General features: G+C 37.9%; 1 protein-coding gene across 2 annotated transcripts in view; it reads left to right on the top strand.

Annotated features, from left to right (window-relative positions):
* Positions 1–24,699, top strand: part of WWC2 (WW and C2 domain containing 2) — a 298,652-nt gene that overhangs the window by 100,864 nt on the left and 173,089 nt on the right. Inside the window, exons 1-2 of one of the 2 annotated variants that reach the window (XM_077144655.1) lie at positions 17,226–17,924; positions 20,476–20,585. Coding sequence is in view for 1 of the 2 variants with exons in the window: in XM_077144654.1 (XP_077000769.1) it covers positions 20,476–20,585 (110 nt within the window). In the remaining variant the exon portion in view is untranslated. Of the gene's footprint in view, positions 1–17,225; positions 17,925–20,475; positions 20,586–24,699 lie in introns of those variants that run through there. The other variant, XM_077144654.1, reaches the window with a different exon arrangement.

The raw sequence follows: 24,699 nt of genomic DNA, 5'->3' as shown, positions 1-24,699 counted from the left end.
CTCATCTCTTGGTATATGTTATATCACCTTGTAAAGAAATCAGTATTTCAGTGTTAATGGTTTTATGACCACATAAATATTATTCATGGATGATCAATCTGGTATACTATGATTGCATTTCTTTTTGTTTTCTCTGTAAATTAATAAATGTCTCTCTTTCCCCTTGGTTTAATTTTCTATGTCCATGGAACCAGTTTGTAGCCAGGAAGATAAATCTCTTTTAGTACATTGAAACATACCAGGTTTTCTATCAGTTTCTAACCTCCTGCATCTTCTCTTCTTTTATTTTCTATTAGAGCTGTTGTAGGTTTTCAGGAAAACCATGTAAAAAATGCAGTTTCCATATATCATCCCCAACCCCCACCCCCACTTGACCCTGTTACTAACATTTTGCATTAAGCTGATACCTTTGTTACAATTAATGAACCAATATTATTATAATTATATTATTAGGTATAGACCTTAGTTAACATTTATGTTCACTCTCTGTATTCACTGTTCTATGGTTTTTGGGTTTTTAATTTTATTCTGATGACATATATACAAACTAAAGTTTCCATTTTAACTACTTTCAGATGTACAATCTAGTGATGGTAATTACATTTCCAGTGTTGTGCTACCATCACCACCACCCATTACCAAAACTTTCTCATCACCCCAAATAGCACAGCTCTGTGCCAATTAAACTTTAACTCCCCATTCTCGATCCACCCCTATCCTGTATTCTAACTGATGACTATTAATTTGCATATTCCAATTATGTCGTATAAAGGAGAGCAAACAATATTTGTGCTTTTTTATCTGGCTTATTTCACTGAACACAATGACTTCAAAGTTCATCCATGTTGTAGCATGTATCAGAATGTCATTCCTTTTTATGGCTATTTTATGGCATGTATATCCATGTTTTGTTTATCCATTCTTTCGATGATGGATCTCTTGGGTTACTTTCACCTTTTGGTAATTGTGTATATTGCTGATATTTACCTTCTGTTGTTAATCTCAAGTTTGGACTAGTTAATTCCTTTAATTGCCGCACACTTTCCTTCTTGGGATATTAATATTGTCAGTTTCATTTGTTCCCTGTTTTGAAGTCTCTATTTTCTGAATCCCATGTTTTCCAGTTTCTTGGGTCACTTTCTCATTTTGTTAGAGTTCCTTAGGAGAGGGCATAGGTGATGAATTTGTTGTTGCTTCACATCTCTGAAACTATCATTATTCCATTATTCTGTCATTCCTGATTAATAGTTCAGGTGAAAATATAATTCCAGGTTGATAATAATTTGTACTTGCTGATTTATAGCTTCCTATATTGCACTTGAGAAGTCTGATGCCTTTCTGATTCCTGATTTTTTGTGGTGTGGTTCCTCTTTGGAAGGTTTTAGGCTCTTTTCCCCCCATGTTCTAGGATGTCACAGTGTTTTCATGTAGGTTTTGTTTGTTTGTTTACCATTGGGCTGGGTGGGCCTGTGTATGTTGTTCACTTCTGGGAATTTTCTTGCGTTAGTTCTTTGATAATATCTTTCCCTTTATGTTTGCTTTGTTCTCACTTTCTGGAACTCCTGCTAGTCAGATGTTAGCCCTCCTTAGATGGTTCTTCCAATTTTGTATTTTTCTTTTTCTTTATTATTATTTTTTTAATTAGTGAAGTTGTGGGTTTACAGAACAATCATGTTATAAAAAATAGGATTCTCATAACCACCCTATTATTTATTATTTTTTATTTATTTAAAAAATATTTTTATTGACAAATCTTCACATACAGTCCATACATGGTATATAGTCAGTGGCTCACAATATCATGGCATAGTTGTGTTTTCTTCACCATAATCATTTTTTTTTTATGAAACATAACCATATACAAACGCAAACATTCTTACCATATGATCATTCTCTTCTTGTTATATAATCAATAACTCACAATATCATCACATAGTTGCATATTCATCATCATGATCTTTTCTTAGAACATTTGCATCAATTCAGAAAAAGAAATAAAAAGAAAACAGAAAAAAATTCATACATACCATACCCCTTACCTATCCCTTTCATTGATCACTAGCATTTCAATCTACTAAGTTTATTTTAACATTTGTTCCCCATATTATTTATTTATTTTTAATCCATATGTTCTACTTGTCTGTCAATAAGGTAGATAAAAGGAGCATTAGACATAAGGTTTTCACAACCACACAGTCACATTGCGAAAGCTATATCATTATACAATCATCTGCAAGATACATGGCTACTAGAGCACAGCTCTACATTTTCAGGCAGTTCCCTCCAGCCTCTCCATTACATCTTGATTAACAAGGTGATATCTATTTAATGCGTAAGAATAACCTCCAGGATAATCTCTTGTTTGGAATCTGTTTGGAATCGCTCAGCCATTGACACTTTATTTTATCTCATTTTGCTCTTCCCCCTTTTGGTCAAGGAGGATCCCTTGATATTGAGTCCCAGTTCATTCTAGGATTTCTGTCCCACGTTACTAGGAAGGTCCACACCCCTGGGAGTCATGTCCCGCATAGGGAGGGGGAGGGCAGTGAGTTTGCTTGTCATGTTGGCTGAGAGAGAGAGGCCACATCTGAGCAACTAAAGAGGTTCTCTTGGGGGTGACTCTAAGGCCTAATTTTAAGTAGGCTTAGCCTATCTTTTGTGGGGTTAAGTTTCTTATGAACACACCCCAAGATTGAGGGCTCAGCTTATTGCTCTGTTTGTCCCCACTGCTTGTGGGAATATCAAGAATTCTCTACTTACTGCCCTATTATTGTACTGTTAACAGTGGTCTGTGCTTTAACTTGGAGTTCAGCATTTGTGTTGTGCAGTTCCATCGATTTTTAGAACATTTTTATTCTAGTACTGTATATGCAATCTTAAATTTCCCCCTTTAACGTTCAGATATATAATTCAGTGCTGTTAAGTACATTCACAATGTTGTGCTACCATCACCACCACCTGTCACCAAAAGCTTTTCTATCATCTGGACATTTCAACTCCCTTTTTTTTTGACAGTAATCTGTCCTGTTACCTCTCTTTGAAGATATTAATTCGTTATGTTTTTGAAGATTTCTTCTATTCATTGAATTTCTGTTTCCTTTTTTTTTCAGTGTGTTTTAGTTTCTGCTTTCATTTTGGAGGACTAGTGTTCTCAGCTTTTGTGTTAGATGTCACTAATACTAATCATATACTTCTTGGCACATGGGAGGATCATCTTCCCTGCTTCTATGGGATTTGTTTGGCCTGTGGAATGAGAATTGAAGTGATTTTCAGTGCCCCTACCTCAGTGATGGAAGTTTGTGTTGAGATGGAGGTCTGGAATGCGGGTCCCCCAAACCTTGGAGACCAGATACCCTGGGGAGTCATCCAGAACCACTTTGGACTTGGTTTGTGTGGGAAATAAATGTTGATTGTGTTCAAGCACTGAGACATTGATGCTGCTTTTTATTGCAGCATTACCTATCTTGTCCTGGCTAATAATAGCTCTCAGTCATAGTTTAAATTGGAGCGTAAAAAGTTGTTTGAAAGTTCTGTATGAGTATGCGGGACATAGTCACGAATGATAAGACTTAACCTTTCTGTTGGGGCACTCCCAGATGTTAATGTCAACAGATCTTTTCTCTTGGGCTTGTGAGTTTTCCCAGGAAAAACTCTTAACAGTCCCCTGCCTGGCAAATATAAGCCCAACTACCAGCAATCTGTAAGCTGAGTAAAGAAAAGGAGCTCGGGAGGCTCCCTCTTCAGTAAGAAGGCTTTCCCATCATCTTCCTGTTTTTTCAAAGTGAACACCATCTTGCCACCATGCCGGCTGCCTGGATGTGCTTTGCCCCTCTAAGCAGAGTCTCTGGAGAACAAACTGTCAGTTTCTGCTTTGGTTGGGCAAAGGTAGGCTGGTGGTCTGTTTCAGCTAGTCCTTCCCAGCCTCATCCATACCCTGCTGTCTGAAGTACTTGGTGCCGGAATTCCTAGGCCATGTCAGGGTTTTGCATTATGAATTGATCTGCTTCTGAGCTTTCTCTGTTGCTAACCTAGATTTTCTATTTCTCAGGCCTGTAAGTCTGTTATCACTCTTTCTTTTGCCCCAAGTTTTGTTCTTTTCTGCTGATCTGCCCTTTGTCTTTTTGTGTTTATGCCTTTTCAGTTTTTTTGATTAGTTTTCAAGGCCCCCGTCCTTGTTCCCCACCCCACCCACCCTGCCCCTTCCCAGAGCTGACCTCCTTGAGTATCAGGGCATCGAGCCCTCCCCCTCCTAGGAGATGCTGGGTTTGGGGAGCAGGAGGGGCTGGCTCCAATATCGAGTGGGGGAGAGGCATTTACCTAGAAGTGGGGGGTTGAACACTGAGAAGGGGGATTGAATGAACTGGGTACACGGTTGGGGGGACAGTAAACAGGTACCCGAACTGTCAATCTGTCTGGGTTTCCGCATTTGGGAGGCCAAGACTGTGGATATAGGGGCTCTGTTTTTGGCCAAGGAGGGCTGGGTTCAGCTTGGATGGGGTTGGGGAGGGGTGGAGACACAAAGCAACAGGTGCTTTAATGAGGGAGCAAGTCAAGAGGGCCATTTCTGGAAGAAGTATGTAGGTAGCTACATGTATTAAATTTGTCTGTATATTGAAAGTTCCTTAATGAGGGAGATTTTTACTCCCAAATTTTACTTATGAAAAATTTCAAACATATGGAAAAATGAACACCTGTTTATCCTCCACTTAGATTTGACAATTAACTTTTTGTCATTTTTACTTTATCTCTCCTCTTTTCTCTTTATGAATATATATATACAAATGTGCACCTATTCTTATGATTTGTATCATTTACTTTTTTTGCTGTAACTTTTGAAATAAGTAGCCTTTATTATGACCCTGTTTAGTTGAACATACTCCCAAGAATAAATATATTCTCTTTTAAGCTATAATAATAATCTCAATAATGGAAATTAAAAAGTTGTTCCATTAGCATCTAGTCTATTTAAGTTACCAAGATGTTCCAGGATTATTTTTTTTTTTTTGAGGGAATGGGGAGCTAATTGAGATAAATATGCTACTATAGGTTGTTTTATCTCCTTTGGATGAGAACAGTTCCCCAAAGATTTTGGTTGTGTGTCTTTTTAAATTGAACTTTTACACTAGTAGTACCTATGGAACTGGGTAGAAAACTTTGAAGATGAGGCTCTGATTAGGGAAAGATGTTAGTGAAAGTATATGGAACCAAATTAATTTTATTTTATACAGTAATTTTGATCGTTTGTTTTTTTAAACGTGCAGTGCTTTGCACGTTTACTAACTCATTAGCATTTTACATAAAGAAAAAGTAGTATTTATCTTCGCAGGAATGAGGAACTGTATTTAGAGCCCATTCCAACCCACTCACTGCACTTCACTTTGTACACTTTACCAGCATGCACCCCCATGACCTTTGTTTGCCTCAAACTGAATTTCAGTCTAAGCTCAAGGGCAGGCATTTTGTTTATGGCTAAGGGCTGATCTCTGAAGTCTGTAGAGTTATCAGACATTCCTTACATTCCATATGTCTAATTTTTAGTACTTGGAGGATATAGAGAAAAATAGAGGCTAGTGAGCACAAAGAAATACCACCCAAGAAAATCCTCATATAAGTTATAAAAATCATGTGCCTAACTAGCAACGCAAATGCTGGGTATGGAATTGATTCGTAGCATGTGAGCTCCATTCCTTAGGGGGGTTTAGGGAACAATTCCTAGCTTGAGGCTATTTTATTCTCTCTTAATTCTTGAAATTCCAACCCTGGAGCTTTAAAAAACTGTCTGTGATTCTTTCAGTTTGTGTAATTGTACCCAGGGCCAGGATGAAGTGGTTTTCTCCAAGCCAAGGGAGTGAGAGCGTGTGGCTGCTGGTGCTCATAGTACAGATGTGTAGTGGATTTGGCGATCATGAACACAGGCTGGGGGAGCGCCTGCCGTTTCTCCAGGCTACAGTGCTAACCAGGACAGGTTACAGGAAGGGAGGAAGACAGGACTATGTCAGCAAACCAGATAAATTCAGACATGATAATGCCATGAAGGAAAAAAAATTGTGATACAGTGGATCTCCGTGACTTCCACTACAAACATTTACTTCTGGCTCATGTTACAATTCCATGGCTGAGGGTCAGCCGCCATGGCTCTTCTTCACGTGTCATCTTTTTGCAGAGCTTAGGTTGTGGGGACAGCCCTGTGTAGACATGCTATTTTTGTGGCAGATGGGGACAGGAAGCAGAGCCAAAGTCCTAGTTGCACTTCAAACTTCTGTCCTGAGAGGAGTGATTCACCCCCATCCACTCCCATGGGCGTGCCTGACGGTGGAGCAGGGATGTAGGATGTAGGATGGAGTAGGGAGTGAGGGTTTCTCACTCTTCTGACAGTGAGAAACCGCCAGGCTCCTAGCAGCTGGTGGGAGGGATACAATACTCTTGCTGGGAAAGGAGCACATAGTTTCTAACAATAATACAACCTACCCCTGTTGGTAGATAAGGCTTTCCTAAGGAGGTGGCGTTTAAGTTGCTTCGTGCTGGGTGATGTGGTACCCTTTCTGGGGGCTGGGGACTAGTGCCATGAGGAAGTTGGGGCTGGCTTTAGGTGATCTCCTAAGAGTGTGGCTGGAGGGGGCTTTGGATTTGTGAGGATGAGGAAGAGCCTCACAGCGTCTTGTAAGCTTTGATGAGGAGTCTAGATTTTATTCTAAGTGCAATGTGAGACCATCGAAGGGCTTTAAATGAAATGACACACCAGTTAAAATTTCATAATAAATTAACATTTTAATTTTATACCTTTAGCACTTCAAGGGAGAAAATGACTTCAAAATGCAGTCTTTGAATTCAATAAATATTCTTGTAATTACACTCATTTTTTTTAAATCTCTAGAAATGTATCTAGACATCTGCTCATCTGAAGAGTAAAATAATTACATAACCAATGTATCTCAGGTTTAGGATCATGCTTGAGCAGTTAAAGTGTTTGCTAAAAATGTATGTTTAAATGCAGTTTAAATTTGTCTTGATCAAGTATACAAGCATCACAAGGGAGTTAAATTAGATTCTGATGTTAGTACCTTAAAATATAACCTTTGTGAATTTAATAGGAAACAGTTCAGTACAAAGAAATTGGAGAAAAAAATTGTAGGCCCCTCAGTCAGAAACTTTAGATGATTTTTATAATCCTTTGGTATACACCAAGTTTCAAGTAAGGCTGAACATGAGGGATGTTTTCTCTTCTTAATGAAGACATTATATACAAACGACGTGAATGGATTTTCTGTAGAAACTTGTTGTAATCAAGACTTATAATTAAGCTTAAAAAGCTTTAACCGATGTCACAAAAAAAAATTCGGAGGAGTATTTATGAAGGCAAGCATAAATATTTTGCACATCTATAAACAATCATCTTTGAAACATTAAGCATGCTTTCCAGCATATGGCTTTTCTCTGGTGTGGGAATCTGCAGGTGCACCAGGGATTTACTCAGCCTCTCAAAGCTTTCTTTGGAAGCAGCCAGACTTGGCTCAGTTGTGTGGGAACCTGCTCAGATATCTCCACCGTCTTCACATTCTCAAAGGCCTGTATTAAGTTGAGAGTCTCTTCTCTACTTCGGTCCCCCGGAAAATCATTGACCGTTAAATGTTCAATGACTCTTTGTGGGTCCATTAGGAAGAGACCTCTTAACAGGAGACCTGACTCTGCTAATGGTATCACTTACAGCCTCAGGAAATTTATTTAGTTAAATCTGGCAAGAAGTTGAGGACTTCCTGGAAGATGGCGGCTTAGTAAGACGCGCGGATCTTAGTTTCTTCTCCAGGACACCTACTAGGGGAGTAGAAACGATACAGAAAGCGCCCAAAGCCACAACAGAGATAAAAAAGACAGCGTACCCCATCCTGGAACGGCTGGCTGGCTGAGAGAAGCAGCTCGGGTGAGATCGCCGAGGCGCGCGGGCCTTACCGGGCGGGGTGGCAAGCGGCCGGAGTTACTCCCTTCCCCCTTCCCGGGCCGGCTGGGAGAATTGGAGAGGTGGTCCCCTGAAACAAAGACGGCTGGCGCCCACACCACGCGCAGCCCCCGGACCAACTGAGAGAATTGGATCGGAAACCCCCAGGCCGCGGAGAACGGTGACGGGTGGGGGAGGCCCCTTCCAAACCCGTGACTCCCGGGGAACGTGCACTCTCTCGGGCGGGCCGCTGCCGCTGGCGCCCTCCCGCCACGCTTGTTGCCCAGGGCCGACTAGGAAATTCGGACGGGCTCTTTCCCTGGCTGCGGCGACCAGCAACCCTCCCTGCGTTCGGACCCCGGGCCGGCTCAAGCCGTTTCGGCTAGCGAACCCCCCGGACGGCGAGAGTTTTCCAAAGTTTAAGGTCCCACAGCACCTTTTACTGGTGGGACCCGCAGACAAACGTGTGCCACGAGCGCCACCTACTGGGCAGGATAAGAAAAACAGAACCCAGAGATTTCACAGAAAAATATTACAACCTTGCTGGGTCCAACACCAAGAGAAATCTGAATAAATGCCCAGACGCCAGCAGCAGAAGATAACTGTCCACGCTCAAAAGATTGAGAATATGGCCCAGTCAAAGGAACAAACCAATAGCTCAAATGAGACACAAGAGCTGAGACAACTAATCCTGAATATACGAACAGAAATGGAAAACCTCTTCAAAAATGAAATCGATAAATTGAGGGAGGACATGAAGAGGACATGGGCTGAACATAAAGAAGAAATAGAAAAACTGAAAAAACAAATCGCAGAACTTATGGAAGTGAAGGATAAAGTAGCAAACATAGAAAAAATAATGGATAGCTACAATGATAGATTTAAAGAGACAGAAGATAGAATTAGTGATTTGGAGGATGGAACATCTGAATCCCAAAAAGAAACAGAAACTATCGGGAAAAGAATGGAAAAATTTGAACAGGGTATCAGGGAACTCAAGGACAATATGAACCGCACAAATATACGTGTTGTGGGTGTCCCAGAAGGAGAAGAGAAGGGAAAAGGAGGAGAAAAACTAATGGAAGAAATTTTCACTGAAAATTTCCCAACTCTTATGAAAGACCTAAAATTACAGATCCAAGAAGTGCAGCGCACCCCAAAGAGATTAGACCCAAATAGGCGTTCTCCAAGACACTTACTAGTTAGAATGTCAGAGGTCAAAGAGAAAGAGAAGATCTTGAAAGCAGCAAGAGAAAAACAATCCATTACATACAAGGGAAACCCAATAAGACTTTGTGTAGATTTCTCAGCAGAAACCATGGAAGCTAGAAGACAGTGGGATGATATATTTAAAATACTAAAAGAGAAAAACTGCCAACCAAGACTCCTATATCCAGCAAAATTATCCTTCAAAAATGAGGGAGAAATTAAAACATTCTCAGACAAAAAGTCACTGAAAGAATTTGTGACCAAGAGACCAGCTCTGCAAGAAATACTAAAGGGAGCACTAGAGTCAGATACAAAAAGACAGAAGAGAGAGATATGGAAAAGAGTGTAGAAAGAAGGAAAATCAGATATGATATATATAATACAAAAGGCAAAATGTTAGAGGAAAATATTATCCAAACAGTAATAACACTAAATGTCAATGGACTGAATTCCCCAATCAAAAGACATAGATTGGCAGAATGGATTAAAAAACAGGATCCTTCTATATGCTGTCTACAGGAAACACATCTTAGACCCAAAGATAAACATAGGCTGAAAGTGAAAGGTTGGGAAAAGATATTTCATGCAAATAACAACCAGAAAAGAGCAGGAGTGGCTATACTAATATCCAACAAATTAGACTTCAAATGTAAAACAGTTAAAAGAGACAAAGAAGGACACTATATACTAATAAAAGGAACAATTAAACAAGAAGACATAACAATCATAAATATTTACGCACCGAATCAGAATGCCCCAAAATACGTGAGGAATATACTGCAAACACTGAAAAGGGAAATAGACTCATATACCATAATAGTTGGAGACTTCAACTCACCACTCTCATCAAGGGACAGAACATCTAGACAGAGGATCAACAAAGAAATAGAGAATCTGAATATTACTATAAATGAACTAGACTTAATAGACATTTATAGGACATTACATCCCACAACAGCAGGATACACCTTTTTCTCAAGTGCTCATGGATCATTCTCAAAGATAGACCATATGCTGGGTCACAAAGCAAGTCTTAACAAATTTAAAAAGATTGAAATCTTACACAACACTTTCTCGGACCATAAAGGAATGATGTTGGAAATCAATAATAGGCAGAGTGCCAGAAAATTCACAAATACGTGGAGGCTCAACAACACACTCCTAAACAACGACTGGGTCAAAGAAGAAATTGCAAGAGAAATTAGCAAATACCTCGAGGCAAATGAAAATGAAAACACAACATATCAAAACTTATGGGACGCAGCAAAGGCAGTGCTAAGAGGGAAATTTATTGCTCTAAATGCCTATATCAGAAAAGAAGAAAAGGCAAAAATTCAGGAATTAACTATCCATTTGGAAGAACTGGAGAAAGAACAGCAAGCTAACCCCAAAGCAAGCAAAAGGAAAGAAATAACAAAGATTAGAGCACAAATAAATGAAATTGAAAACATAAAAACAATAGAGAAAATCAATAAGGCCAGAAGTTGGTTCTATGAGAAAATCAATAAGATTGATGGGCCCTTAGCAAGATTGACAAAAAGAAGAAGAGAGAGGATGCAAATAAATAAGATCAGAAATGGAAGAGGAGACATAACTACTGACCTCACAGAAATAAAGGAGGTAATAACAGGATACTATGAACAACTTTACACTAATAAATACAACAATTTAGAGGAAATGGACGGGTTCCTGGAAAGACATGAACAACCAACTTTGACTCAAGAAGACATAGATGACCTCAACAAACCAATCACAAGTAAAGAAATTGAATTAGTCATTCAAAAGCTTCCTAAAAAGAAAAGTCCAGGACCAGATGGCTTCACATGTGAATTCTACCAAACGTTCCAGAAAGAATTAGTACCAATTCTCTTCAAACTCTTCAAAAAAATCGAAGTGGAGGGAAAACTACCTAATTCATTCTATGAAGCCAACAGCACCCTCATACCAAAACCAGGCAAAGATATTACAAAAAAAGAAAACTACAGACCAATCTCTCTAATGAATACAGATGCAAAAATCCTCAACAAAATTCTAGCAAATCGTATCCAACAACACATTAAAAGAATTATACATCATGACCAAGTAGGATTCATCCCAGGTATGCAAGGATGGTTCAACATAAGAAAATCAATTAATGTAATACACCATATCAACAAATCAAAGCAGAAAAATCACATGATCATCTCAATTGATGCAGAGAAGGCATTCGACAAGATTCAACATCCTTTCCTGTTGAAAACACTTCAAAAGATAGGAATACAAGGGAACTTCCTTAAAATGATAGAAGGAATATATGAAAAACCCACAGCTAATATCATCCTCAATGGGGAAAAATGGAAAACTTTCCCCCTAAGATCAGGAACAAGACAAGGATGTCCACTATCACCACTATTATTCAACATTGTGTTGGAGGTTCTAGCCAGAGCAATTAGACAAGAAAAAGAAATACAAGGCATCAAAATTGGAAAGGAAGAAGTAAAACTATCACTGTTTGCAGACGATATGATACTATACGTCGAAAACCCGGAAAAATCCACAACAAAACTACTAGAGCTAATAAATGAGTACAGCAAAGTAGCAGGTTACAAGATCAACATTCAAAAATCTGTAGCATTTCTATACACTAGTAATGAACAAGCTGAGGGGGAAATCAAGAAACGAATCCCATTCACAATTGCAACTAAAAGAATAAAATACCTAGGAATAAATTTAACTAAAGAGACAAAAAACCTATATAAAGAAAACTACAAAAAACTGCTAAAAGAAATCACAGAAGACCTAAATAGATGGAAGGGCATACCGTGTTCATGGATTGGAAGACTAAATATAGTTAAGATGTCAATCCTACCTAAATTGATTTACAGATTCAATGCAATACCAATCAAAATCCCAACAACTTATTTTTCAGAAATAGAAAAACCAATAAGCAAATTTATCTGGAAGGGCAGGGTGCCCCGAATTGCTAAAAACATCTTGAGGAAAAAAAACGAAGCTGGAGGTCTCGCGCTGCCTGACTTTAAGGCATATTATGAAGCCACAGTGGTCAAAACAGCATGGTATTGGCATAAAGATAGATATATCGACCAATGGAATCGAATAGAGTGCTCAGATACAGACCCTCTCATCTATGGACATTTGATCTTTGATAAGGCAGTCAAGCCAACTCACCTGGGACAGAACAGTCTCTTCAATAAATGGTGCCTAGAGAACTGGATATCCATATGCAAAAGAATGAAAGAAGACCCATCTCTCACACCCTATACAAAAGTTAACTCAAAATGGATCAAAGATCTAAACATTAGGTCTAAGACCATAAAACAGTTAGAGGAAAATGTTGGGAGATATCTTATGGATCTTACAACTGGAGGCGGTTTTATGGACCTTAAACCTAAAGCAAGAGCACTGAAGAAGGAAATAAATAAATGGGAACTCCTCAAAATTAAACACTTTTGTGCATCAAAGAACTTCATCAAGAAAGTAGAAAGACAGCCTTCACAATGGGAGACAATATTTGGAAATGATATATCAGATAAAGGTCTAGTATCCAGAATTTATAAAGAGATTGTTCATCTCAACAACAAAAAGACAGCCAACCCAATTACAAAATGGGAAAAAGACTTGAACAGACACCTCTCAGAAGAGGAAATACGGATGGCCAAGAGGCACATGAAGAGATGCTCAATGTCCCTGGCCATTAGAGAAATGCAAATCAAAACCACAATGAGATATCATCTCACACCCACCAGAATGGCCATTATCAACAAAACAGAAAATGACAAGTGCTGGAGAGGATGCGGAGAAAGAGGCACACTTATCCACTGTTGGTGGGAATGTCAAAGGGTGCAACCACTGTGGAAGGCAGTTTGGCGGTTCCTCAAAAAGCTGAATATAGACTTGCCATACGACCCAGCAATACCATTGCTAGGTATCTACTCAAAGGACTTAAGGGCAAAGACACAAACGGACATTTGCACGCCAATGTTTATAGCAGCATTATTTACAATTGCAAAGAGATGGAAACAGCCAAAATCTCCATCAACAGAAGAGTGGCTAAACAAACTGTGGTATATACATACGATGGAATATTATGCAGCTTTAAGACAAGATAAACTTATGAACCATGTAATAACATGGATGGACCTAGAGAATATTATGCTGAGTGAATCCAGTCAAAAACTAAAGGACAAATACTGTATGGTTCCACTGATGTGAACGGACATTCGAGAATAAACTTGAAATATGTCATTGGTAACAGAGTTCAGCAGGAGTTAGAAACAGGGTAAGACAATGGGTAATTGAAGCTGAAGGGATACAGACTGTGCAACAGGACTAGATACAAAAACTCAAAAATGGACAGCACAATAATACCTAATTGTAAAGTAATCATGTTAAAACACTGAATGAAGCTGCATCTGAGCTATAGGTTTTTGTTTTGTTTTGTGTTGTTTTGTTTTGATTTTACTATTATTACTTTTATTTTTTTCTCTATATTAACATTCTATATCTTTTTCGGTTATGTTGCTAGTTCTTCTAAACCAATGCAAATGTACTAAGAAATGATGATCATGCAGCTATGTGATGATGTTAAGAATTAATGATTGCATGTGTAGAATGGTATGATCTCTAAATGTTGGTTAATTTCTTTTTTTCTGTTAATTAAAAAAAAAAAAAAAGAGAAGGGATAATTGGAGATGAAGGGATACAGACTGTACAACGGGACTGGATATAAAAACTCAGAAATGGACAGCACAATACTACCCAATTGTAATGCAATTATGTTAAAACACTGAATGAAGCTGCATGTGAGGTATAGGTTTTTTGTTTTTGTTTTTTTTGTTTTTTTTTTTCTTTCTATTATTGTTTTAATTCTTATTCTGTTGTCTTTTTATTTCTTTTTCTAAATCGATGCAAATGTACTAAGAAATGATGAATATGCAACTATGTGATGTTATTAAGAATTACTGATTGTACATGTACATTGAAATGATTTCTAATTGTTTTGTTAATTCTTTTTTTAATTAATAAAAAAAAAAAAAAAAATCTGGCAAGAAGTTGATGTTCGTATGACCCAAACCACCATAGTTTCTTGGAGCACTTATTCAGGCAAGATTGCCAAAGTTGGGATCCACTGAAATAATACCCGTTCGTGTGATGAAATTATCAAATTCATTTGCTTTTTTTTCTCTTAAATGTAACTATTTGTTAGAAATGAAATGAAAATCAGAGGATAAAAGTGAAGCACTAGACATCTCCCCAAAAGTCATCAAGACTTAATTTTTCCTTGACAACAGCTGGGCCTGTAAACGAGCATGTCTGCTGCCCAGCAGCCAGAACGGACTCAGCGCAGTGCAAATGGCGGGGCGGTCTCTCCCAGAGTGGTGGGTGCAGGGCTGCAGAACCAGGAACTCCCCCAAATCATGCATACTTGGCCCAAAGTCATCTTCTCGAGAAACTGCCATCCTTTGTGCATATATGCAGCTGAGGGGTGTGCAGATACTTCCTCAAATTAACTTTGTACACTTATGCTTGAGCAAAATACTTGTCAGTATCTCACCCAGGACTCATTCAAATCAGTACAGTGCCGTTTTAAGCATAATCTAAACGTCCATCATTGCTGGGCTGCACAGAATGGCTAAACTATGATCTGAACTTACTATTAAAAAATGAGATTGCAACATTTAAAGTCTTTTAAATTATCTTGTTGAATGAGAAAAAACAAACTACAGAATGACCCACAGAGTATTATTTACCATAAAAGAGTACCACAGGGGATGCGAGAGTAGTTCAGTGATAGAATTCTCATCCACCATGAGGGTTTGAGACCGGGTTCAATTCCCGGCCCATGCACTTGCCAAAAAACAAACAACGAAACCAACAAAAACAAACAAACGAAATATTCAACAAAATGGTGCTGCAATAATGGGATACTCATGTTGAAAAGAGAATGAAATGTGACCTCACCATAAAAAACTTCCTGTTTAAAAAGGAGTACACATTTTCTAGGCTATATGTAGGAAAGGTCTGTTTATGAGAAAAATCATTCTAATAAACAATATCATAAGTGTTTCACACCTAAAACCGTTCATTGGAAGGAAGCAGAGAGTATTGGGTTGAGGCTAGATTGAAACCTTGAGAAACTGCCCAGTCTGATTGTAAGAGTGATCTCAGGAAGAGAGGATTCTCCCCACTATGACCTATTCTAATATCTGTTATTTTCTGAAAATTATTCTAATCTGACGCCACTGAGGAATTTAAGATGATTTACTTGAAGACACAGAACTGACCTTGTTGCTGTCCTCTGAAAGTGGTTTCGCATAGCTCCTCTTAAAAGCCTCCCTGCAACCTCTGTTCATTATTTCCTCTTATTGCCCCCTCCTTTTGTTCCTTTGCATTGCTAGCTTTTCTGTGACTACGGGTCGAGTTGTTTTGAAGGGACTGACAGACACCATTATGTTAAATTTTTTTTTTTTCCAAAACTATAGAAAGACTTCTGGTACTTTACCCTCTCTTTAAAATTGAAACTGTGAGCCACTTTTTTTCTTGTTCCTGTTCTTCTAGAGCAATTCAGTAATGTTTGTGTGGGCAGATTCTACAGTAATCATGGACGGTGACAACATGAACTGTGCTTTGAATTGGCTAAACAATGAGAGCAACGGATGCGATGGAGTAAAAATAACTTAATATCTTTAACGTTCACGCTAAATTATACAGCCAGGAGGCTCTGGATTGTCAAGAGTTTTATTAACCTGGAAATGGTTTTCTTTGTTAAATGCTTTTTATTTCATGCAATTAGTTCAGATTCTGTTTCTCTGGATTTGTGCTTGCACACACACAGTTTGCACCATTGTAAATTATGAAGAGCAAATATAGAAATGTATCAACTCATATCATAGAACAAGTATTCATGATTTGACAGTAAATACCAGTCAGATGATTGATTGTGTAAAATAATATTGTAATGCCACTAAGCAGAGGAAATACCATGCAAGGTTCAAATTGTGTATGTAAACTTTGGCAGAGTGCTAAGGTAGATTATGAGTGTCTTTATATTAGGCATAGTGCAAAGGAAGTCTTTTGAAGCAAAGAATACTTTCTGGAATTTAGCATAAAAACTCTTCCTAATCTCAGATTTTTTTACATGATCTTATTCCTTTGCCAATAACTACAAAAAAAAAAAAAAAAAGCAAAACACTGCATATTTTTACCTCCTAATATCAAAGGAAGGATCAAGCATTTCAGAGATTGCTTGTGCACAAGAGTAAGAAACTCTTGAAGCTATTCAGTGTTTTTGCTCAGTCTGTTTGTCCTAATTCATGTTGTTTCTAATTTGGGAATACGTCTGTTATTTCTTTTTGTTTTGTGTTACTTCTTAGTATATTATAGACATATATTCTTTTTATCAGGTTAACAGAATAAGTGTGTTCTTAGCTTTGTGTGGTACTTGAGAATGTTATTCTATTTATGTTTTTGTAATTTGGGTAAGAAGTAATTCCTAAACTTTTAAAATTTATAAATATGTGTTCTGTAGTTTTCCTTACTGAAAAGTATAGAGAAAAGACAAGCAGTTATCCAGATACATGAAATAAAGTACTAAGTTGATTTCTGAATTGTACTGTTCAGTTCTCATTTCAACTACAAAATTCCCCACCCCTTTGGGCTTTTAAGGTTAATAACTTGCCTAGGTCATAATAGTGAGTCAGTGGCAGAGAATTGCAAAGAAATTTTTATAATAAATTTCTCAGGAATGGAAACATCCACATTTTTAACTGAGTTCACAATTGCATCTATATTTATAGATGCAATTCTAGTCTTAGTACGATTACTGTTAATAAAATGTTTATTGTTAGTTGAACAGTTAGTGGGAAAAATAGATTATTTCCAAATGGAGTCAAGTTATCATAACATTACAATCATAGCACATGTTCTGAAGCTTTTATAGCTTTTCCTAATTGTAAGAGTAATATATATGTTCTCTTTATGTATGTATTATATATATAAGTATTCATATTGTACTTATGCTTAAGTTTGTTGATTTGGTGCCAGGGTGGATACTTGTTCAGTATCTCTCTTTTGTAACTTATACTTACAATTTCCGGTCTTCTTCTTCTTAATCTCTTTAGGATGCATGTGCCTTCTAAAACATTGACAGAGGAGTTAGGGAAAGAGAATCCTCAGAATAATATGCAGGGTACTTGGCACAGGGCTTTATCTGATCACCTTCATTGAGGCAAAGAGATCATGTCACAGACAGTGTGTCTAGATGAGACCACTTCCTATGGCATGGATTTTCTTTAACATGGTCTCTAATTCCTTCGTCAAAAGAAAAATCATTTATCATGGCAGTTCATAATCTAAGATGGTATTTGAGCACAATTCTAAGGACAAACTTTTGAGTCAGACTGAATTCAGATTCAAGTTGCTTGACATGTAAGACATTCATTTCACTCATCTAACTCACATACATTGAAATTTAGCATTTGTTGAACATTGTACTGTTTAGTTCTCATTTCATCTCCACAATTCCCTACCTCTTCTTATAAAGAAACTGGGGCTTTTATGGTTAATAACTTGCCTAGGTCATAATAGTGAGTAAGTGACAGAACAAGGGTCTCTTTGATGCCAGATTTCAATCTCTTATTCTCTAAGTCAGTGGTTCCCAAACTTTAGTGCACAGCGGAATCACATGGAGAGCTTATTTAAACACACATTGCTGAACCCTAGAGTTTCTGATTCTATAGGAGTAGAATAGGGCCCAAGAATGTGCATTTCTAAGCAATCCCAGGTGAGGCTGATGCTGCTGGCCCTGGGGCCACTCTTTGAGCACCCGTGTGTACTGGGCTGCTTGACTTGGTTCCTTTGAGCACTGAATGAGGAAATTCTTGTGTGATGCTTGTATTGATAATAGCTAAGACCCGTTGACTGCTATCCATGTTCCAGACACTGTTCTATATTAATTCCTCTTTTAAAGTGTATGCATAATTTATTATATTTTAATGATTTGAAACACAGTTGTCAATGTGTTGTATATAGACATGCATTTTACTAGAATAGCACATTTATCTGATGTACTTTATTCTGACCATTCAGGATAAACAAGAATTTATTTCAGATGCTTTCCTTTGTTTATACAGATCTCACCGATTTTTTTCTTTTCTTTTTTATAATTTTTTTAAATTAACAAACCAAAACAACATATAAACACAAACATTCTTAACATACAAACATTCCATATATGGTGTACAATCAGTGCCTGACAATACCATCACATAGTAGTATATTCATCACCATGATTATTTTTTAGAACATTTGCATCACTCCAGAAAAAAAAACAAAAAAACTCATGCATACAATACCCCTTACCCCTCCCTCTCATTGACCTCTAGTATTTCCATCTACCCAATATATTTTAACCTTTGTTTCCTTATTTTTTTCTATACCCCTTACCACTCCCGTTCATTGATCACTAGTATTTCAATCTACTCAATTTTTTTTAACATTTGTTCCCCCTGTTATTTACTTATTTTTAATTAATTAATTAATTATTAATTCCTGTTTTTTTTATCCTCATATCAATCTAAGAGGGTAGTTAGAATGGAAGGAGATGAGAGGGGATGGGGAGTGTGCTTGCTGCTTAATAAAGAAGAAAACCAAGGTAGTGGAGAGGCCCAGTGATGTTGTCTCATGGTGAATTGAGCACTAACAGTGCCCTCCTTAGTAGTGTCATCTGTTGGTGCCTTAAACCTTGGAGGGCTAGTGCAGCTAACTGAGGAAGAAAAGATCTCCCTTCTTTTCATGTCTTTCTCTCAAGATCCTAAAGAGTAGTTAATGCAATTTGTCATTCTGATGAATGATGTGATTTTGAAACTAACCTGTATTTTGGTTGAGTTATGAGATCTTTGATATTCATTAACATGGATAGAAGGGATTTCAGGAGATTTCTGTGCAAAAGCCATGCTGGCAATGCCAGAGCATTAAATGAGAAGATATGTTGACTGATGGTATCCACCTTACAACAATGGAGAGGGATTGAGGGATTGGCACCAAGTCTTCACTAATCTGCTGTGTGAGTCTGGCTGTAGCTGCTCTAATAGCCAAGGAAAATCTCAGTAGCAAAAATTAAAGGAATAAGGGAGAAGATCAACACTTCATTAAGTCTGAAACTTGTTCTCTGCTTAGGAAACTGTAATTTCTCCCTTAATCTTAAAGCTTAAAGAGAAAGTGAAGGCAATGTCAAAAGGTGAGATCACATTGATATATGAATATTTTCTGTGTTCGGTTCCATTTAAAGTTTTGTTGTATACCTGTTATGTGTAAGATACTTATGAAAACAAGATACTGTGGCCCTAACAATTGAGTGCTTAGTTAATTTATATAAGAACATCAAATATGAATTTAATATAACCTGATGTGCATATTGTCTTAGAGCTCTTGATGTGTTGATTTCCATTATGCCGATATTGAATTCTGGAACAAAGTTTTTTTTTTTTTTTTTAATGGGATGTCTGTTCAGCAGCACAGCTTGAGCTAGGTCCCAGACCTCCTAACTGTTAACTTGATGTTCTCTCTGATTTAAATGGCTCTATTAATTGTAGAGATCTATCCACTCACCTTAAACTATGAACTTTAAGAGGGTATTACAACTGCTCCTACTTTTTTTTTTTTTTACTATTCCCCTCTGTATTTTACCCCCTCTGTGGTAGTTAGATTCAGTTGTCAACTTGGCCAGGTGAAAGCACCTAGTTCTGTTGCTGTGGACATGAGCCAACGGTAGGTGAATCTCATCTGTTGCTAATTACATCCGCAGTCGGCTAGGAGGCGTGTCTGCTGCAATGAGTGACGTTTAACTTAATTGGCTTGTGCTTAAATGAGAGAACGCAATGTAGCACAGTCTAGCAGCTTGGCATTCCTCATCTCAGCACTTGCAGCTCAGCCCGGGCCCTTGGAGGTGGAGAAAAAAATCACCCCGGGGAAAGTTGTTGGAACCCAGGGGCCTGGAGAGAAGACCAGCAGAGACCATCCTGTGCCTTCCACGTAAGAAAAGAGCCTCAGTGGAAAGTTAGCTGCCTTTCCTCTGAAGAACCAACAAAATAAATCCCCTTTTATTAAAAGCCAATCCGTCTCTGGTGTGTTGCATTCCGGCAGCTAGCAAACTAGAACACCCTCCCCCCACCTTTCTTTAAGATTTCAAACTCAGTTGTGCAAATCCTAGAAACAATAAAAAAAAAAAAAAAAAAGAAAAGCAACCTAGATGCTTAACTTGTTAGGATATTGAATTTTGACATATGTGGTCTGATTGAAAGACTCACCGGTGTTTTTTTTCTGATTTTTTACAGGTTAACGAAGCCCTTGTCGTTTGCTGACTGTGTTGGGGATGAGCTGCCGTGGGGATGGGAGGCAGGGTTTGACCCTCAGATTGGTGTCTACTATATCGATCACTTCAACAGTAAGTTTTTCTTTTGGTGAAAGCAAACACATCAGAAAAGTCATTCCAAACAATCTCCAGTGTCATACAAAAGGATAAATATTTTACAAAGTGAATTTCCTTATTTTAAACTGCACTTTCTCACTGACTAGTATTCAACTGAAATGCCCATTTTGGAACTTGGGGCATGTGTGTAGAGTTGGGCTTATAGGGAAAGAAATGAAGAAAGGATACCTGATCTGCCTGTCTGCCTGGCAGTGAAGTGAGTTTTCTCCCCCAGCGCCGTGTAGAGGCCTCAGGGAAGCCACGTACTGGTGGAGGCCATGAGCTGTTTGGCTCCTCTTTTCTACAACCACTGCACCTTCAGATTGGAACTCTTCCTTCTTTGCACGGAAAGCATTGGGCATTGGGTCAGCATGGCCTAAAGGCACAGCTGTGTGTGTTTTGGAGTGGTGAGATGGGGAGGGTTTGAGGGATTGGCACACTTAAGAATAATGATTTTGGTTTTGTAGATTTGGGGGAATACACAATTTATTCCCTATTGCTTTATTTCTCTTAGGTCTATTTTTGTATTCAAAATTGCTGTTTAATACAATATACTTTAATATCTTTCGGAATAATATTATAGCAAAACATTTTATTTGATACTCATATTAGTTCTAGCTTATAACTGCCCTCGTATAGATATATGATAGATATTTTTGAGAGGGCAGATAAGCATAGATTAATGGCAGTGCTTTCTTCGAAAACCAGAATGTTGTAATATGTAAGATGTTCTCATCACTTCTATCTAGTTTGTGAAAATACCCTTGCGTGATACCCTGTCAGTGTCTTTCTTTGTGTATGTGAATCTTCATTTCCCAGGATGATTAGGAAGGGTCTGGAACCAATTGAACCGCACGCCCCCATGTCGGAAATCCCCAGAGGCCACAGGCCTGGTGGCCATGGCCAGGTTGGGCTGAAGGCTTTCTGCCTGCAAGTGCTTTAGTGTGAGCTGCCAGCAAAAGTGAGGTCGGAATGAATGACTCACTTCTAGTAATTTACATGGAAAGGAAGTGCTCTGCTTAGGAGACAGGAATGGATGATAAAATGTTCACACACACACCCCCCCCCAACCCAGCGGCAAACAAGGAACAAAAGAAGATGACTAGTAAAAAGCATATCATGATGAATGTTTCTTATACAACTGCAGGCCTGCAGGCAGCTTATGAATCACAAGAATTGTGGAGGAATAGATTTGAGGTCTCCAAAATAGTCTAAATCTCAGAGGTAGAGGAGGTGGGGGTGTTTGAAAGGAGCAGGCACTTTGAAGTCAAGTCATATTTTCAATAAACACACACATCTGTTATAGTAGAACATCTGGTGTATACAGTTTGGGAATCCAGCTTTATGCATACATTAGTTCAACATAAATATAAATAACAATTTCTATAAATGTTGTTTCTTACTCTTTTTTTTAATCTGCTTAGAAGAAATGAGGCTCCTCATTCTCTCCCTGAAAGTTTCTATGAATCCCATGAAAATTTCAGAATTGTGTGCTTTTGAAAATTAGCTTTTAATTTTGTTTTCTAATAAACATTTCTTAATGTTATATTGTTATATACTAGGTTTTATTGTTAATCAGTGGTTGGCAACCAAATATTTTAATGTGTTATAGTGGCAGGGACTAATTTTTGTAAAATTAAATTCATTTTCAACAATTGTGATTCATCTTTATGGTATTGCAAATAGCAATTCAGTTGAATATCTCAAACATATAATTATTGAACTGACTTTTATGTTTACTTTAAATGGACAAAAGTTCAACTTTCTTAATATTTGGGGAACCAGAAATCAACCTAGCTGTCCTAGTCCAGCAGAAATAAACTCTCTCATCGTACTAAAATGAGAAAATGAATTTTCTCAACTTCCCTCCCACGGTCTACAAACTCTTTGGTACCTAAATCCACCCTTAGGGTGTTCTCTTCTTTCTCAGTGGAAGAGATAGTCTTCTGATCCCCCTCCCCACCCCGACACCCCCCACCCCCAAGAAGAATCTTTATTGACAAGTTTTATACCTCATCCTTCTCTCCTTATTTGTTGTTTTTATCAATTGTTTCCTGGTTTAAAAAATTACTCTCACCATTTCTAGTAGTTCTTTTGGCTTAAATGAAACAAAGTAAACCAAAACTACCAAAAGAAAAAGCAAACAAACAAATATCAGCGAACCCTCACACAACTCAAAACCATCCTTGAACCTAAATCAATCTCCAACTGTCTTTCTCTCTTTCCCTTTCACAGCCAAACTTAAGTCAACTGCAGAAACTTGACTTCCTCCATCATTCTGTTGAAATCACTCTTGCCAAGGTCATCTGACACTCCACAAATTATCCAATTAAAAGGACACCTTACAGTCCTATCTTTAATTTGAGAAGTCATTTTTACAATTTACTCCCCCCTGTTGTTTACTCCTTTGGATTTCATGTCATCCTCTATTGGATTTTTTTTCCCCATATACCTGTCTGCTCTGGCCCAGTTTTTTTTCTGTTGGGCCTTTAATCACCTGTACCTAGTATCCAGATTTCTGTAATAGTCTTCTGACATTTGCACTTTGCATATCTCATTGGATGATAACTTCAGTTATTTCCTTCAGGTTGGTGGCTGCCAAATTTGTCTTTTCCAGAGTTCCAGATGCATGTTTGATTCCTTACTATAAGGCTCCTCCTGATCTGCCCCAAACTAACCTCTCCATCTTCATCTCTCACCTTGCCACCTGACCCCCCCCATCCCCCATTGGAGGTCATTTCAGCTGAGCCGTGTGCTCCCTGGCTTTGTGCCTCCCTTTGCATTTGTGTGTTCTAGCCCGGAGCACTCTCCTCCCAGCTCCTGGCCTTCCCAACACGGCAACTTCCTCATCTGTCTAGGGTCCATCTGCTCAGGCTCCACTGCTTTCCTAAGGTCCTCTCTGATGTCCCTTTCCACCTTGCCCATCTTTCCTATTCTGCATTAGGTGCACTGCCCATGTATTTCTGTAGTACCAGGTACTTAGGAATTTTTCTAAAGCCCTTGTTATATTGCAATTTAAATATTTATTTGTAAGTTTTCCTCACTAAACTGGGAGTTTCTTGAGGGCTTACTGCATCTTTTATTTATTCCTCCCTGGTGCCTAATGTGGTAAACTCTTAATTGGCAGAAGGAAGGGTTTTATTATTTAACTCACAGATTAAAAGCTTTGTTTGTTTTTCAAGGGATTAAAGTACATTTCAAGTATAAAGTATGCTTCAGGAAGCACTATTTTGAATATTTAAAAACCTGATTATCTGAATATAAATTTTTAAATCTATCTTTTTACTTTGGTACAGTAATGGTATCCTAGCAGCCTGATGGATTTAATGTGCCTTAAAGTGCCAAATAACCCACAGCAAGTAGTTTACCCACTTTGAAGGGCTCTGGTCCATTGTCTCATTAATCTTCAAGACATAACTGTGAAGTAGTTTAGGGAGCATAACAGCTGGTCCATGCATATGTTGTGTCCTGACATTACAGAGTTTCAGCATTATTTTCTCTTTAATTTAATAAAAAATGAAATAGAGAATGTTTGGTTGTATAATACTTTTCTATCTAATGCTATTAAATATTTAGAAGTAAAAGATTTGACCTTCAGTATGATAGTTATTTTAGGCCTTAAGAGTTTTAAGTTAGCATTTATCCTTTAATGGGTATGCAGAGTGGGGATGTAGGATTGGTAGAGGATGGTTGTAACAGATTTGTAAGTAATTCTGTGACACTGCTGTTGCCACAAGCATAATTAAATAATACTTTGGCAGGGTTGTACCTTAATTTTTTCTTTCTTTTAGTAATTGAGGTTTTGTTTACATTCAAGAAGTGTCTATTTTGGTGAATTTTAACAAATATATAATCCTTTATAATTGCCACCCCAATCAAGATGTAGAATATTTTTATCACCCCAGTAAGTTCTTTCTTACCCTTTTCCACTCCCTCTGCCCATGGCAAATCTATTCTGATTTCTATCACTATAACTTAGTTTAACCTGTTCTAGAACTGCATATAAATGGAATATGTAGTATTGTGTAAACAGATTCTTTCATTCAGCCTGTTTTTTTTGGATATACTACTGATCCAATAGTAGGAATAA

Source organism: Tamandua tetradactyla, chromosome 26, assembly GCF_023851605.1.
Source record: "Tamandua tetradactyla isolate mTamTet1 chromosome 26, mTamTet1.pri, whole genome shotgun sequence".
Lineage (NCBI taxonomy): Eukaryota > Metazoa > Chordata > Mammalia > Pilosa > Myrmecophagidae > Tamandua > Tamandua tetradactyla.
The sequence above is the reverse complement of the archived record's forward strand: the minus strand, read 5'-3'. Positions and strand labels throughout refer to the sequence as shown.